Genomic DNA, 18,552 nt, shown 5'->3' on the forward strand with positions numbered 1-18,552 from the left:
ATGTTCCTTCAACCATGTCTCTAAGGATTTTATTATTACTGAATTTTAAAAACTTGCTTGTAATATAGCCATAAAATAAAGGCTTGTGGGGAAACAAAAGGTAATCAGTCCATTCTCTTCTCTAGACTCAAAGCTAATCTTCAGAGTTACAGTTAAAGATACTAACGCTTCTCTTATTGTGCAGTTCATCTTTGAACCCATTTTCTCCTTTCAGCCTGTTATATTAGTGCATCTAATTTCTTTCTTTCATTTTTTTTTTTTTTTTTACAATCAACACTCAATTCCAACTCGATTCGAGTGCTTCGCAGCACAAGCACGAGTCCTATAAGGCCTATAGGCTTACAACAAATTAGTTATAAAAGACATTTCAAAGCCTGCTGCATTGGATAAGCCAGGTCTTGTCATGATTATGTCAATATAACAGGTTTATCATGATAACATGAATAAAATGGACATGAAATATAACACGAAATCTGCAGACACGTGACGTGATTCTATATAGTATGTATGTGTATATACAAGAATATAAGGTAGAGCTGTTGTACGTGCAGATTTGTCAAGGTAAATGTTTGGGCACTGTAATCAGAGGTGCCAACATTTACGGTTGCTAACTAAATCCTTGCTAACCTCCTACAAGGTTTTTAGCTAAATCAGCATTCAGAGCGAATGCGGATTAAGCCGATTCACTGAAGGGGAAAGGACGGTGGATGCGAAAGGCGAGCATTTGTAACCACTATGGAAGCGGTTACTTTCGTTTCACCGACTTGACCTGTGATGTCACGAGCCTTGGTCTTGTGAGCCAATAGAAAAATAAGTAGTAGCTGCTTATTACCAGACTTTTTTTTGTACCTGGAAAAAAACCCTACTGTAGCCATCCCGTCCATTGACATACATTAGTTGGTTTTTTTTTTGTTGTGTGTAATTCTGTTTTATTCTGTACGCTTGTTAGGATTACGTTAGGACAGTTAGTACTGGCACCTCTGTATAATTATAGCTGAAATGTTTACTATCGGTTGAGCTACGTAAAAAAAAAAAAAGCCTAATAAACTATAGCCTACGTAGAAATGTAACTGCGATGACAATTATTAGTACACTGTGTCAAATCCTACACCAGTGGGAATAGTTATTAATACATGTACTGTAAAATGCAAGCCAAAAAAAAAAGCAAAACGATATTGTTTACAATATGATCAGTTCCTCTGTTATTGGCCTAATGTCGTATTTGGATATGAAGACAACCTGACAGAGACCACCTCATGTTGCATTCATGAAACATTGACCATTCAGAGGAGCAATGAACAGCATGGCAAGACAAATGGACAACAAGGAGTTGGGGGTGAAGGGGATGAAGGGGGGTTAATGAGAGGCAGTGCTATGAGACACGGATTTCTGAAATATCACTGTTTTTTTTTCTTAGTCTATAGCACCAGTTGATCACACACAGGTTCTGAGATTGAGAAGAGAGAAACATTGCACAAGTCCAGCAAGTCTACTGAGGCAGCTTCCTCGACTTCATTTCAAATTTCGAAGACCAAGAGCACTTCTCATTAAGCGTGATGTTTAAAAAAAGGGGGGGGGAGAGAAACCACATCTTCTGCTTTCGAAAGGAAAAAAAAAAACTGAAAACGTTTCCCTGTTCCAGATCACAACATCGTCCAAGTCACTTTAACGTGAACGTGCGAGATGCGAGATGCGAAATGGAAAGGTGTTGTTGAGATTGTTATTCTGTTGCTTGTTTGAAAACCCTGTTGAAGGAAGCAGAGAAGGCACTAAGGAAGCCAGACGACATGACAATACAAGCGTATCTGCTTCAGAAGGCCTTGAAAGCTGGCATTTTCTGAACAGGTTTAGACCTTTTACCCACTTTGTTGTTGTTGTTTTTTAGAGAATTGTATGTCTTTTTGTTTCACACAGCACTCAAGAGGTCATTTACCCAGCTGATTGTTTAAAAAAAAACAAAACCCTAAATTCAGGAATTCAGATCATTCACAAGAATCACCCACATTTGGTTCACTGAACACCACCATACCATGTCATTCCAGAGGAATATACGATGGAAAAGTTGTGGGTTGTTTTGTTTTTTTACATTAGTCAAAAGGAAATATGAGATCCATCCACTGGAGAGCCCTTTAGTAGTTTGGTGTGGATGGTGTAAGGATGAGCGCCTCCCCATAAAGATGTGCCTCATGCAGAAAAAAAACGATGAAAAAAGGGCAGAAGTAAGGGATGTTATCATTCTTCATTCGGATTGGCGTAGCGCCGTTAGAGACCTGCTCCCCCTCCTAATCCGCTTCCCATGTTTGATGTTGTTGTGGTCCCGTTTGCCACAGAGGCTTTTTGGTTGCCGCGCATCTCTCCGTTCCGGCTGAGGTGTGTATGAAGTGGGGAGTGATTGGGAGAAGCTACTTTGGGGGGCGGGCCTCCGTTCTGGGGCGGGTTGTCGGAGGAGATGTCCGAGGGAGAGACTCCAAAGGCAAGAGCGGCGCTCGATTCTCCTCCGCCAACACTCACACCGGGGTCTGGAGAACCCAGGGAGGGAAGCTGCTCTTCCTAGCAAGACAAAGAGAAAGAAAGAAGGGGAGGGGGAGGGAGAGAAAATAGAGGAAAGAAAGGACACAAGGAGCATTTGAAGGACAGAAGGCGGATGAAGAAAAGATAGAAGGAAGAATGAAAACATAACACAGGGAACAGGGGAAAAAAGGATACAGTGGTACAAAGGTTCAGAACCAAAGAAGACAGAAGGAGAGAGGGAAGAAGAAAAGAAAAGGTGGGATGGACAGGTCACAAGGGATGGGAGAAGTAGCGGGAAGGGAAAAAAGAGGAGAATGAGTTACACGGCCGAGGTATGGGAAACATCCATAAAAATGCTCCAGAAGGGAGAAATGAAAAGGCACGTAGAAAGAGAGAGAAGGAAAGAGAGAGAGAGAGAGAGAAAGAGAGAAGGAGAGAGAGGGATGAGGGAGGGATTAAAAATCTGGGGTTGATATACAAGGTCAGTCGAGCGGGTCCACTCCCCTCCTCTCCCGATGCTGCACTGTGCAGACGAGACAGGAACATCATGTGGTGTGATAAATATTACACTAAGACGAATGCAAAACAACTAAAAGCACTTGCTCACAGAGAAATTCTTAAACTCTAGATTTTGGAAACCGAGGTTTGAATACCAAAAAAACAAATGCTGATGATTTTGCTGTGCAGGGATAGGAGTAGCAGAAAACATTAGTGAGAGACAGAAAAAGTTCTAATGGTTATATAAAAGAAAGTTCAGATATACTAATGTCTTATATTTGGGTTGATATCCTATGAAATACAACTGACTTCACCCATTCAAGCATATTATACAGTAGGGTCCAAAATTTAGAGTCCACTAACAAGAACTGGTTTTATTCCATTGCTATAGAAAACAAATACAATCAGTGATGCACTGATCTCTTAATTTAGGTCAAAGCTGATAATGACACACATTCCTGAAATAAAATATAGAGTAGTTTGAAAAATGTCTAATTAGATCTAATCCTGTGTTTTAAACCAATATTGGCCACAATACTGTTATGTAGTACCTCTAAAATGGACTGGCGAGCCAGCCAGGAGTGAGAATATCCTATTTTGAGCCAAAACAACTCAGCTCAAAGGGTTAGATCTTAGTTTACACCACGCTTAAGGTATATTAGAACTTAATTTGCATCAATTTAGAGTGACCTTGGAGCCTGTATTTTGATAATGTTCTCTTTATAATTTCAAATAAGCAGTAATTTTTGCAGGATGTAGCACTGGTAAATTTACATGTAACTTTGGATTGAACTTTAAAGTTAAGGTTTACCCTTGTCATTTCGGATCTGTGGTTAGGTGTAATGAACCATTTCGTTGCTCTGCTTTCTGTTTTGCCCACTTCAGGAGTTGCAATGATGCATCCTTAAACTACAACTAAAGTACCTCTGAACTCAAGCAAGTGATGTTTAAGTGGTTAACCTATCTCGGATGGCTAAAGCTGATGATACAGTTCGGCGAACTAGACAGGAGAGAGAATATATCATCTTGAACCAAAAGAACTCAAAAGTTTTGAACCTGGTTTATACCATACATTAGGTTAAATTACAACTTAACCTCATTTGCTTCAGTGTGACCTTGGAGTGATTTTGGAGCCTGTACTTGGAGTTATATATACATATGGAAATTTTGTAGTAAATATTCTCTGTAAAGCAGCAATGTTAGATTTCAGTGTTGGATTTTGGCTCACTGTACCGCAATTGGTAAAGGGTTGCCATTTTTGCCATTTAGTTGAACTGTTTTTATAACAGTGAAGTTTGATTTGATGTTACTGTGTCCAGCTAGTGTTCATATTGTACACCAGTTTTGTCATGTTAAGTTTACAGATGGGTGATCTGTGGTGGGGAAGATACCAGTTCGACCCTGCTGTTTAAATGTCTCCTCCTAGTTGTAATACCGCATCCCTAAATGCTACTAAAATACCAATGAACTAAAAAAAAGATAATACATATTTGGTCCTCTTTCATGGCTGAATCTGATTATATAGATTGGTGAGCCAGCCAGGAGTGAGAATACCACGTTGAACTAAAACAATACTTAGGTAAGGTTACATCTTGACCTCTATTTGATCAATGTGTGTTTTGTTGCAGGTGGGAACTATGGAGCACATTCTGGCACATTTCTGGTTGATTATTTGTACATTTTGTGACGTTGGATTGTTAAATAAAGTTAGAGTTGATTTTGGTCATGTGGGTAACTTAGGTATTGTTGTACTGCAGTTGTGTCATTAGATAAGTGTGTGGTTTCCTCCTGATCTATCTCAGGTCTAACCACTTCTCCTGGTCATTGTTAACAATGGTTTCTTCTGATTAGTCACATAGGTTATAAGCTATTTTGTCTGTATTACCCATGTTTCCTGATCTCGTAGAGTTCCTAGTTTTACTTTTTTTGGTTCATTTCCTAGCTTTTCTTGGCTTGATCTATGAATATATGCCTCTGTTTTGATTTGGACAATGATTCTCATATATTCCCTTCTGTTTCAATGAAATGTATAGTGTCAGTATAAAAACAAAAAATATTAAGACTTCCCAAACAGTTTTGTTTCTTGGTAGTAGACTCAACCTATGGACACCACTGTAATTGAGAGAGTACTGTTTAAATGCCATGGTCTGTCAGGTTAATGGCATTTAGACCAGTCTGGCCACAGCGAATACACTTTCAAACCTCCTTTGCGGAACATTTTCTGGAACAACACACCATACTACAGCTATATATTTTATAAATGCCAAGAAACATTTTGGAGCAAAGTGAACAGGTTGAACATTTGAGGGGTTTTTCATTAATAGGCTAGACATGGACCATAATTTCTGGGTCAGTCAACAAAAATGATATCACTTTAAATCTTATTAGCTATACTGGTTAAAAAAAAAAGATGTACAAATTTGAATACAAACATTGTTTTTTGGCCTTATCCGCTATTCTTACCTACACAGGTGAAGCCCAAACCAGAGTTCATTTAATATATAAACCAAGTTTATTGAGTATGCCGTCAAGTTCGGTCCTTTTCAGTGAGGTCTGGATTATGGCAGTAAGGGAGGAAACAACTGCATTAAAGGGGCTGATAAATATCAACAACAGTTCATAAATGTGTTTATTACAGGAGATAAACATGTCATAAGCATGAAAATACTCGACTGCATGATGTAGGAAATGGTTCGCATACTTATTCATGTTTATCGCAGGATGAAGAATGATGCATTGAGCATTTACCTTGTTTGAATGAGTGTGTATGTGTTACACAGCTGTAAGATAATCATATACTCACTTGTTGAAATTGGTGATTTGATTTGAACTGAACTTCAACTTCATGGTACGAGTTTTAGAATGAGTTTTTTTTTTTAAATACACATTTAAAAAATAATGCTTGATTTCAGACTATTACATTAGCAAGAAGCAAGTGTTGCTAACATAACCCAGTCTGAATTAAAGTGCAGCATTGATGTCATTTATCATTTCTAAATGACAATGTTGTTGTTTTTTTGTAACAGAATGAACAATTTGTTTTCTCTTCTCAATCAGAACCTTTGACATGATACTTGAGAATGGAAGGAATTGAGGAAATTACACATGAGCCTGTGCGTAGGAGCTACGGGCGACACTAACGACAAGGAGATGCTGGTTGATGAGGACAACAGGAGTGAAGGATGTATCTCTGTCAGAACTCGATTAGTCATCAGCTGGGATCCTAATTACAGCTCATACGAGGGTCATTAACTTTGGACAAATTGTGGCTGAAGAGTCCACAGATGACATCTCCTGTGGCGAGCTGGAGTTCTCTGCTAGTTAGAAGCAAAATCTCTGCATATAGTAATGAGATATTAACATAAAGAAATGGCTTATAGACCTTAAAGCGTTTTTGCAAGCATAAAAAACATGAACCCGCATTTTCCCCTATTTTACACTTCCCAGAATATGGCAAACTCCCATTTCCTCTTCAATTCAAAGCAAAGCAACAGCACAGGACTTCCACCAACACAGTGTCTCTCGAACCACCGAACAACAGATGCACAAGCTGTACAAACATGAACGCACACCGACGTCCACTCACACACACATGCATGCACGCAATGCACGTCATCGACCCGATCTGGGCAGGATTGAGACGGATACGGAGATTTCCCAGAATTCCCATCATCTAGTTCAGACAACAGTGGTGAAGTAGATGACGGCGTGGTAATGAAACCTTTTCCCACCCCGAATCATAGCACATGCCCTGTGATTGCGTGTGTGTGTGTGTGTGTTTGTGTGTGTGTGTGTGTGTGTGTGTGTGTGTGTGTGTGTGTGTGTGTGTTGCAGCGGTGGAAAGTCAGCTTATCTATCTACTGTCTAACATATTTTTGCACTTTTGTACAGTCCATTCAATTCCAGTCACAGCAGGCAGCATCAAAGAAGGGGGATCCATAATTACATTTTTTTTTTAAAGGAAGAAAGCAGTAACACCCGGCTGAACACAGAACAGGTCAGCACAATCGGGTAACCAATCAATGAAAGAGTATGGGCGGAGACGGTACCAAAAACCAGAATAAAGGCACATGGACAACTGGGAATAATAGAAAGCAGCAGAAAAACACTCAGGGATCTAATGGAAAACTAAAACCCCCTTCAACATAAATACTCCTCCACCCAGAGACTAACTAAATAAGACTGACTCAATTATTTTATCTTTAAAAAAATAACATATCGCTAATAAATGCGAATCAGTGCAGTTCAATAAACTGCCACAAAATAGCCTTACAATGTAGATTTGGCGAGCCAGCCAGTTATTTCTACCAATAAGCAAAATGTTCAAATTAAATCCAATTGTCACTGCACTGAGTCTGTCCATTTTAAATGGAATTAGAAGAGCTGACAATATATTTATTCAAACTCCGCCCCTTTTATTACACCACACTTTGCCAGGTTATCGCATGTGTTGATGCTCACAAAAATAAGTGAGCCAGACAGTTATTATTATTAGGTTGTTGTTGTTTTTTTTTTTTTTTACCACAATCAATGTTTTTACAATTAATATAACATTAATATAACATATTTCATCTAACTCTGCCAGACCAGGTTATGGTCTGTACTGGTAAAACGATAGGGCCCTTAAAATGTAAATCAGGTGAGCCAGCCAGTTATCTCCACCACCAAACATCCTTTATATTTAGTCCACCTCTTTTTCCAATTACCTTGCTCTTGATCAGGTTACCATCTGCACTAAAGTTCAAGACAATATGGCCGACTATCTTAATTTGGCGAGCCAGACAGTTTTTTCTACCACTAAAGAATCATTGTAGCATCTTTATATTTAGTCTGACTCCACAAAATCTTTACAAATTATTCTCAGCCAGATTATCATCTCCGCTGATGGGCTGGCAAATATGGGCCTGTTTCTGTACAGTAAAAGTGGCGATCCAGCCAGTTAAACAAATTCAATGTTATATTCAATCGTCACTAATTTAGAGTTGTTGATTTTATTGCATTTCCCTTAAGCAGACTATTTAATATATATGTTCTTACCGCTCTCGATTACCCTTTGTACTGATGGTCAGGAAAAAAATAGCCCTAATGCTGTGAATAAGGTGAGCTGTGAATAATATGCTGTGAATAATCAGTGAGCCAGCCAGTTATTCTACCACTAAACAATCAATGTAACATCTTTATATTTAGTCTAACTCCACCCGTTTTTACGAATTACTCTTAACCAGATTATCGCCTGTGTTGATGAGCAGGAAAATAGGGGCCTGATACTGTACAGTAAAAGTGGTGAGCCAGCCAGTTATGTAAAATCAATATTAAATCCAATTGAGTTGATTTGATTGCATATCCCTTAACCAGACCATTTAATATATTTGTTTTACCTCTTCCACTTTTTACAATTACACCACTCTTGACCAGGCTACTTTCTATACCGATGGTCAGGAAAATAGAGTCGTTATGCTGTGAATTTCAGCGAGCCAGTCAGCTATTCTCTCACACAACAATCAATGTAAGATCTTTAAACGCCGTCCCTTTTTACAATTACACCATTCTCGACCACTTGACCAAGATATCCGTATAGTTAGCTTAAAATTAACAATATATACTATACAGTGTATACATTGTGTAATTTTTTTGCACTCTTTCCACCACTGACATGTATGTTATTAGATATGAGTGAGTGTGAAGTGGGTGTGGGTGTGGGGTGTGTGGCATGTGTCGTCCATAAGAAAAAGAGAACAAGAGCATAAGTGCATGCCATTTTGACAATAATGACAGGAATGCACCTCACAAATGAGGAAAAAACATTTAAAAACAGTGGTCTTGACCCGGAAGGCGACAGCTGCATGGGATGGAATGGGAGATGTGAGTGTTCAGTGTGGATGTTGGAGTTTTCTTATTAGGATTTGTACAGAAAATATCATTTATAACTGTAAAATCAAATAAAGGCCGTCGGATTGCATAAAAATAATAAATTAGACATTAATGGAAAAAAAATTGCAGTAGAGGTATTGCTCTTTTGCGGAGTTATTGAATGATAATGACTGTCCTTAAAGTGTGAACTTTTTATAATTATTTTTGTGAATGTTCACCGGTGTGTGGGGACGAATGCAGCACACACCACACACACACACACACACACACACACACAGGTCATGGTTGGTTGGTTGGTTTGTAGGGTGGGTGGTGATGGGTGGCTCACACTCAGCTGCTTCATTACCTGTGCATTCGAGGAGGGACGGGCGCGAGACGGGGCTGCACTAGGATGGATTGCCGCCTCCCCTAAGAGAAATCACCGTATCTCATCAACACGAGGAGAGGTGAGGTAGAGAGAGAGAGACAGAAAAAGCAGAGGAGAAGGTGTGTGTGTGTGTGTGTTGGGATGGTGTTCGAGTGAGGGTTTAGGTGTGTGTATAGAGTAAAGAGGAGTATGTGAGAAAAGTGTCTCCCAGTTTGGGTTCACACACATACACACACAAACACATAAATACACATATATAGATATGCCATATATATATATGCACACACACTCACCAAGTCATACACGCACATTTCAGATAACTGACACAAAAACGCACACACAAACATAAAAATACTGACGGAGTAAAACATCTGTAGGAAAAAAGGGAACATGTTCATTAAAAAAAAGGAATTTATCATTTTGTGGTAGAATATCAGCCAGCATGCTCTAAAAGATGAACTCAAATTTTAAATAAGGATGATATACTGAGTTCTATAGACTTAAACTTCGACAAAAGGCCATGCTACACACCTACAAAGCATGTACTCAAGCACATTTGCATGCCGTTCCTGTAGAGGTAGTCAAGGAAAATAGAATAGTTGAGTACGACCATAAAAGCATGAAGAACAGAATAGTGGTAAAGAAATGATACATGAAATCAGCAAGGGCTGTAGGAGATATACATTATTTGTCATAGTGGTATTGTGGTATCACTTTCACAAACATATGTACAAAAAAGCCAGGACAAAATTCAGCCACAAGTTCACTTTCATTCACATAGCTAATATTTAAAACCTAGCATGGAAACATAACGCATGCAGAGAAAAGCTGTTGAGCTCAATCATGTGTGTTCATGGAAATGATGATGAAAATGCTCATGGGTTTTACGTTGTGTTGGCCAAATTTGGACCAATTCGTAACGTGAATCTAATATGGCCCCTTTTTTCCAAAACTCTGGCCTCTTCGGTATGTTTTGTGAAGTGTGAAGGCTGTTTTCGCACCCCACAGCCGTCCAGAAATCCGATCCCTGGTCGTCTTGAAAATGGTGGTCTGGGTTTCGTTTCAACCGTACTCTAACCCTACCCCTTACCGTCCTCTGCATCGTGTGTGGACGCTAGTCCGTCTCAGCATCTCATGCTGAGCAACATGATTGGCTCAGTTTGTCATGTTACTTCCTGTTTCTACTTTCATGATGCCAGGATAAAGGGTTGTTACTATCAGCAGAAAAGCTGGACTGTGTTACTGATGTATAAAACCATAGGACTGGAGTGCTGATTTGTGGTGCAAGTGCTTGCTTGCTGAGAACATAAAAGAAAAAACGCATTTCTTGTGGCATGTATGTCCAACTCCCTCTAAGAAAGCGCCTCCTCATTTGCAGGTATTCCTGCACGATGACACGGCTTGGGTGCTAGTACCAAAGGACAATAATGTGAAAGCAATTGCAACCTGCACTTACGAACCCCACCCCTGAAACAAGCCCTGAATCGGTTAAAGGTGTAGATGCAACTACTTAGATCAATTGTAAAACCGCCTTCAGATGTTTGGTGGACATCTCGTAATGGATGGCAACTCATCAACTGAAACGAAATACCAGAAAGACGAAATACCCAGGGGACCTCTCGGATTACATGTTACCCTGGGGTAGTTCTGGACAACCAGCTATCTTTCTCTTCTCATGCTAACTGGACTCGTTCAAGTAGCGTTCTACTTTACAACATCATAAAGGTCTGACCATTTCTATCCATGGAGGTCATTCAGGTGCTCATTCAGTTCCTAGTCTTCTCAAGAATTAACTACTGGAACTCACTGCTGATCCACATCCGCAACTGATTCACTTATTCTCCCATATTACCGCATTGCTATGTACCTACCACTGGATTCCATCATATTTAAAACAATTATGCTTCGCTACAAACACAAAAAAGGACACCCCCCACCACCACCACCTTCCCGAAGACACTTAGCAAATCCTGCTCTGAACCACATCCCTGTCAAACCCTTCAAAGTTTACACCTGCAATCCAGGGGATGCTGAGGATTCCAACCAGGACAGTGCTGCACAGGTCAACAGGTTGGATTTCGGGGCTTCTTTACCAGTAGTAGTACTTTGGTAGTAGTACCCTCCTCAGGGGCAACAGTGTCAAGATGTAGAAGAGCATGGAAGACAGCTCATGCAGCCTTCAGGTAAGCCTTCATTCACCACCTACAGCAGATTCAATCTGCTGTAGGTGATCAGTGTCAGTGTGGTCAGTGTCAGCCCTTACCAAGCTAGTACCTCTGTATTCCTGAAGTGTACTACTCAATTTCTGACGATTAATTGTAAAGTTCAAGCTGATATCAATTACAAAGTTAAAGCCTACATATACTTTTTGCCTCCTGGTGTGTTGTTTTGTTTCCCTCTCAAGGAGTTCAGTAGATTTTTCTGCAAGATATTGAGTGCTCAAACAACCCATTCACTCACTTTTATTGTAAGTGTGAATTATGTCAAGAGCAGTGATTATTAGTGTGTTTATGGCACTATGTGGGATGTAGAAATATGTTAATTTTAGACATATGGGACAATTATCACTGAGGGATTACCAAAGAAACATCCAGAGGGTTCCATAAATCTGACATAAAGCACATTATGCCTGTATTCATGGTCTGGTTTTATGGATTAAACAAGAAATTAAGTCTAAATGTCTCCTTAGAGATTGTCTAAATAACACCTTGAAGAATGGAGAGGTAAATTCCAACATGATGAACAAACTGTTCTTTCTTTATTATGTTGGTTCTTTGTGTCTTCCTCTTCCTCCAACCGATATCTAGCCCATGCTTCACTGCATGCCTTCTTTCCCTTTCAACTCTCGATAAGCTTCTGCTGCAGCTAATCCCTTCCTCTTGTGAGAAAGTTTCTCAGCTGAATGGTAAAACAGCAGGAGCGCTAGACCGCATCACTGCCTGCAAAACGAGGATTCTGCCTGTTCACCCTATGCCTGCTTCTGAGAATAGACTACTCATGTTGTTCTTTGAGTCTTCATTCTGATTTCATCACACCACCACACCAGGTGTTTTATTTCTAACATAACCAACCACTGCTCAGCATTTAAGAACCCTGTTTTTTTTGTATTACAGGATGAAGTGTAATAGGACCAGTCCATGGTCCCCAATACAATGGATCTGTTTCGCTTCTGATACTGAGGACAATAAAAAAAGAAGTGCTTTAAAAGGGTATCACTGGATGTGAGGAAGATATGTATGAGAAAATCCTGGACCTGTATTGGTGGAAGATGGTGGCTTACCAGTGTACAGATGATTGGACAAGCTCAGAAAGACATTCAATTGTTGCTGAAAAATGATTGACACTCCAGAAGCAGAAAGGTTTGCCCTGAATACAGCACACTGAAGAGGAAAGTCAGTCTAAACACTGATGTGGCTAACAATGACAAGGTTGAGTCCTGGTCTCCTTAACAGCCTATAACTGCGCTATAAGATTATGAATAAACTATAGATGTGACCAGCATCTTGGCCAATGGTGGCTCAAAGGGGCAGGTGGTGCAGATACATATAAGATGGTGTGCCTTTGGTTTGCTTGCCTTTCTTGATGTTGCGCATATGCAAGGCAGCATGCTCAGATATTATTCACCTAGTGGTCTGAAATCGGAACTACAACAAACACTAATAGAATCCCACTGGGCAAGGAATCACACTGCCTCATGCTTGATCTATGAACATCTCCAGCAGAAGAGTCGCCAGGACAGTTAATGCCAGGGTTGACCTCGCTGCAGTTATTAGGCCAAATTGGATTAATTTAAAAATACTCTTTTAAAAGATTCCATTGTGCTTAAAAAACAAATTCAATTAGAGAATTCCATCCATCCATCCATCCATCCATCCATTTTCCATACCACTTATCCTACACAGGGTCGCAGAGAGCCTGAAGCCTATCACAGGGAACTTGGGGCACAAAGCAAGGGACACCCTGAATGGGGTGCCAGCCCATCGCAGGGCACAAAATACACATTCACACACCCATTCACACACTATGGACAATTCGGAAATGCCAATCAGTCTACAATGCATGTCTTTGGACTGGGGGAGGAATCCGGACTACCAAGAGGAACCCCAATGGCATGTTCTTCCCATTTTTGCATGGGTTTCCTCCAGGTTCTCTGGTTTCTCCAACCTCCCAAAAACACGTCCACCTGGACTGGCGACTCTAAATTGCCACTAAGTGTGAATGAGTTTGTGAATAAAGGGCATCCATTCCAGGGTGTATTCCCAGCTCCTGCCCAGTGTTCGCGGGATACAGGGACGGGTTCTGGATCTACCGCAACCATGACCAGGATAAAGCTCTTATTGGAGCTAGATAAATGAATGAATGAAAGAATGAATGGAAGAATGAAGAAGAAGACACTGTTTCCTTATTCAGTTGTTAGCCTTTTTTTCAATGTTTGGTCAGACTCTTCCCTTTAAGCTGCACGTTGCCTCAAAATGATCCAAAGCAACCCATCTCAAAGATTCAGAATCGAGTGCATGAACATGAATCAACAGCGCTCACACTGAATCCAGCCATGACAAGTGACGGGTTCTACTGCTAAGGATGCAAATAATTATAATTGTCAGGCAAATGAACTGACAGGTAGCGCAAAAACCGACACGGCAAAACAGACGTACTGACACACAGTAGACGGTAGACCAAAACTGGACACAGCAGAGAAAAAAAATCGTAAGAGAGAGAAGACAGGAAGAGCAGGAGAGAAAAACAGGAGCACTGACCTGATCTGCAAACATCCTGGCTTTGTGCTCTGGTGCTACCCCTACCCTCAGCTCGTCCTCCACCGCCATGAGTCTTCATGTGAGAGAGGAAAAAGCAGAGAGAGAAAGTTGGGAAAATATTTCCAATAATACACATAACGAATATCTTATTTATGACATGAAAATGTTTAAATGTCCGTGAAAGAATTCTGCCATTTTCATTTAAATGCACTGTACACCGTAGCTCTCGGCTGTTTCTACGTGAAAAGCAGGGATTTACTATAACAATCATGCAAATCTCGGGAATTATGTTCCAAAATTCCCTGGGGAATAACTGAAATAATGAAACAGGCCCGCATTCAGAAGTTGTTATGTGTTATTTATATCATTTAATCCTGGAACATAATTCACATTCTTTTATTTGTTTATTTTTTTTTGCATTATATCCAGCCATTGTAATTTTGTTTCATTATAAAACACTTAAACACGCACACACACACACACACACACACACACATACACAATTAAATATCAAGACAAGATCAAAAGAGGTCTTTTGTTTTTATGAATCTATTATTAATTCATTCCAGTAAAGGAAGAGTAAAATATATTATTTTAGATTTTTCATGGTTCTGGCAAATGCGATGAAAAAAAGAAAAGAATAGAGTGATGCACAAGTCATTTTTATCTGGTGGGCACTCTAGAAAATCTAGAACCGTGAATGGATCTTTAGTTGTTCCCCTGGGGGAACCCTTAAAGCTGCTATGTAGGACCCGACTTCAAGAATCACGAGTTAGAAGACCAAACAAGCCTTAATTATCCAATGAACCCTTTAAGAACCTTTTTTTTTTTTTTCGGTACATGTATGTAAGTACCAAGAGCTAAATTTTAAACAAGCTCTAGATATTAAGAAGAAAATAATGATTTTGTGCCACATGCTTACCGAATACGTACACTCTTAGGGAGGGGGAATAAGGTTCTTCAAGGGTTCTTTAGTGGTTTGCTGGATAATTAAGGGTTCTAGGCGTCCCAAAAACATTCTACAAGGGTTGCTGAATGATTCATTGGATAATTAAGGGTTCTCGGCTTCCTAAAAATGTTCTACAAGGGTTCTTTAATGATTCATTGGATAGTTAAGGGTTCTAGGCTTCCCAAAAATGTTCTACAAGGGTTCTTTAATGATTCATTGGATAGTTAAGGGTTCTCGGCTCCCCAAAAATGTTCTACAAGGGTTCTGTAATGATTCATTGGATAATTAAGGGTTCTTAGCTTCCCAAAAACGTTGTACAAGGGTTCTGTAATGATTCATTGGATAATTAAGGGTTCCCGGCTTCCCAAAAACATTCTACAAGGGTTACTGAATGATTAATTGGATAATTCAGGGTTCTTAGCTTCCAAAACAGGAGACCAGTTGATAAGAAAACACGACACAGAACCTTCAAGAGTTCAGAAAGTGTGCGTATGTGCATCAGAACAAATGTCAAAGCTGATGAAATGACATGGACAAATAATGAAATCACAGAAATTGGTTTCAGACAACGTGATTGGTTGTTTTTTATTCCATGAAAAAAATGTTTACATAAATAGCAATGAAATATGAAATAGCAAGATCAACAGACAAACAGGTTGAAATTGATAAACATGGAGACAATGGATACAGACATTTCCATGATACATGATACGCTTCATGATATACAGATTCGTTACAGTTTAAATTTTAATTAATGTCTATAAAATTGTTGTTATTATTAGTATTATTTACAAAATAAATTATTCAGCATGGAAAACGATGGAAAATCATTTTAAATTTTCAAGAATTATTTGAAAGATTTAGTACAAAAAATGTAACATCATTTAAGGAAATAAATGCAACAATCCACGATATCTTAAGAAATATTGTTTTAAAAAAATATTAGGATACAACTTATCACAATACCGATATTATATCATTAAATCGCCCAGCCCTAGTAAGAGGTTTTTGTCTGAACTCGTCTGAGAAATATTTCCGAACAAACAGGAGCCAGATATGCACAAAAATAAATAAATAAATAAAGATAAAAAATCCACATTTTGGAAAAACTGAAAGTTCAAAAGCAACAGCAAATAATGAAGACGTGCTTTCTTCTATTTATTGTTAATTAAATTACATGAAACAATATTGCACTTTATTGTATAAAGATCAAATATAAGCTATATTGTATATACGCTATGTATATTCACTTGTTAAAGATTTATATTCTAATAAACATTTTTTTTTAAGATACACACTGATGAAATACCGACAGTTATTTGGGAATAATCTTCCCAAATAATATAAATGAAGATTTCATGCTGAGCGACTTCATTAGTATAATTTCAAATTGAATGATTTCATGATTTATACTTTATAATTTATGATGTCATTGTTTATCATTCAAATATGTTTCAAACAATCAATCAATATATGTTTGGATTTATTGATTAATAACCTTAGTGCTTCTGAGTTAATCCTGAAATCGTATAGTCCGCTGTATTTCCGTGTTACGGTACGGCGCTTCTTCAAGGCGAAACAATTTGTTCATTAAATTTGCAGGTGCTCGGACCTGTTCGTTGCATGCAGGTTGATTATTAAATGATTTCAGACGTACGGATGATGGGACAGATACAGATGAGAACGTGAACAACTGGGAAATGGAATGAAGCAGGTCACTCTATACTGTAGCTTTTCCCTTTAGGAACTTTATTTATTCATTTATTTATTTGTTAACATTCACAACAAATCATTTATCTCACGACCGTCCACCATGTTAAATGTAACTATAAATGGATAAAAAGTACAATGTGCTGTTCTATAATAAAAGGGGCGGGGGTGGAATTGTAATTGTTGGCAAATCGCTGTAGTGTAAGAGGAATAAAACACTTCGGGACGTGGTGTTATAAGAAATTAATCGGCTTTGGGATGATTCCTTTGGGTTTGATCTTTTTTTATTATTATTATTCACTAGGTTAGCATTCACATGCTAGTTTCATTTGTGATATACAGTACGTAGATGCTACATCTCTTCAACTATTGCTACCAAGACCGTCATAGCTGAAAAAAATGCAGACTATGTATTGCATCAAGATAAAACTCAAGCGAAACATTGACTTTTTTCGTAGTATGAACATTAGACGAATCTGAACTGAATTAATTTCGTGCACCTATAGTTAGGGGTCCAAGAACTGAGTGATAGAAATTTATTGTCTACCTGCTAGCAGAAACTCAACCTGAGTGAGCTAAAATGATCATACCTGCCTCTCAGATCATTTTTTTTTTAAATTACCTGTCGATTATTCCTTTAATCTGGGAGTCCTTCTCCATCTGCTGTTGCCTCAGCCTCCTCTCGCTGTCCTCCAGCCGGCTCTGGTACTGCAGCAGGATCTTGTTGGTCTGTTGCTCCTGAGTGACTAGCCTCCGCTCGTACTCCTCCAGCTTGCGGTGGGACATCATCAGACGCTCCTTCAGAGAATGGATCTCCTCCTCGTACTCCCGTACCTGCACCGGTTGCAAATGATTAACCGTGGTAGTTTTATGACAGAGCTTGTCTTACACTATTTGAACTTTACAAGCTCATGAAGGCTCACGTGTGTTGCTAGTACTGTTGGAGGTGTGTCAATTTTTTTTTTTGCATCATATAATTAAAATAATGAATAAAATGATAGAAATGAATAAAATCTAAGAAGACTAGTTGCCGCTGTGGAGAGAAGACATTAGCCGCTATAGCTTATAAACGCTAGAGGCTCACATGTGACACCCACAAGACACAGAAAAAGAAACACCTTGGTTCTGTCAACCAGCTCCTCATTTTCACTGCTACAACATCAATGTGAAATCTAAATGTATAGCATTACAAAAATACTGAAGAATGAGCTAGCTAGTTCACTATAGCTACGAGATATCTGCTCATTTTATTAGCTAGCTACCAACATTCATTTCTATGAAGGAAAAATTCTAAAGACTTAGCTCTGACTTAGATCATAATGTGTTTCTAAATTTCATACAAGTGCTAGCTAACAATGCTAGTAAACCCTACTTCCATCAACTCTGTGTAAATCTAAGATAAAAAACAAAACAAAAACAACAACAACGTTTATGTTTCTGTGAACGAATCTTCCATCATGTAAACATGATAAAATCTGATTTAAATTAATTGAGTTTAGGGGTCCAAGCACTAAGTGCTGGAACTCTATTGTCTTTATTCTGATTCGTCTTATTTAGCGTGTTATGTTATGTGTAAAGTACTGTATACAGAAAAGATAGTTGTTTCTCCAGATGGTGTTTATCGTAACTACGCTACGCTACACTACACGTTTAAGTGTACGTCTGCTCATTAGCGCTATAACCCAGTCATCTGATCGGGGCGTCGATGCTGGTGAAGAATAAACACCTGCAACACAGTGACGTAACGCAGTTCTGCTCTGTTTTCTCCTCGAGTTTGTTTACTCCCAAAGACTGAGGCTCATTTCATTCATCCGTCACTTAAATAATTCATAGATCAGCCACAGCACCATCTGTTGTAGAGGTGACGGACATAACGGCATTTCCTGAGC

The 18,552-nt window shown here is 39.0% G+C and overlaps 1 protein-coding gene across 1 annotated transcript in view; it reads right to left on the bottom strand.

The window, feature by feature from the left end:
• Positions 1-6,883: 6,883 nt before the first annotated feature.
• The window catches only part of syngap1b (synaptic Ras GTPase activating protein 1b), a 28,413-nt gene continuing 16,744 nt past the window's right edge, over positions 6,884-18,552 (bottom strand). Inside the window, exons 16-18 of the mRNA XM_017452663.3 lie at positions 17,286-17,497; positions 14,005-14,077; positions 6,884-9,288 (exon numbers count right to left, since the gene is read on the bottom strand). Of these exons, the coding sequence (XP_017308152.2) occupies positions 9,223-9,288; positions 14,005-14,077; positions 17,286-17,497 (351 nt within the window). The 3' untranslated portion in view covers positions 6,884-9,222. The remainder of the gene's footprint in view (positions 9,289-14,004; positions 14,078-17,285; positions 17,498-18,552) is intronic.

This window comes from Ictalurus punctatus, chromosome 23 (genome assembly GCF_001660625.3).
Source record: "Ictalurus punctatus breed USDA103 chromosome 23, Coco_2.0, whole genome shotgun sequence".
NCBI classification, from domain to species: Eukaryota; Metazoa; Chordata; class Actinopteri; order Siluriformes; family Ictaluridae; genus Ictalurus; species Ictalurus punctatus.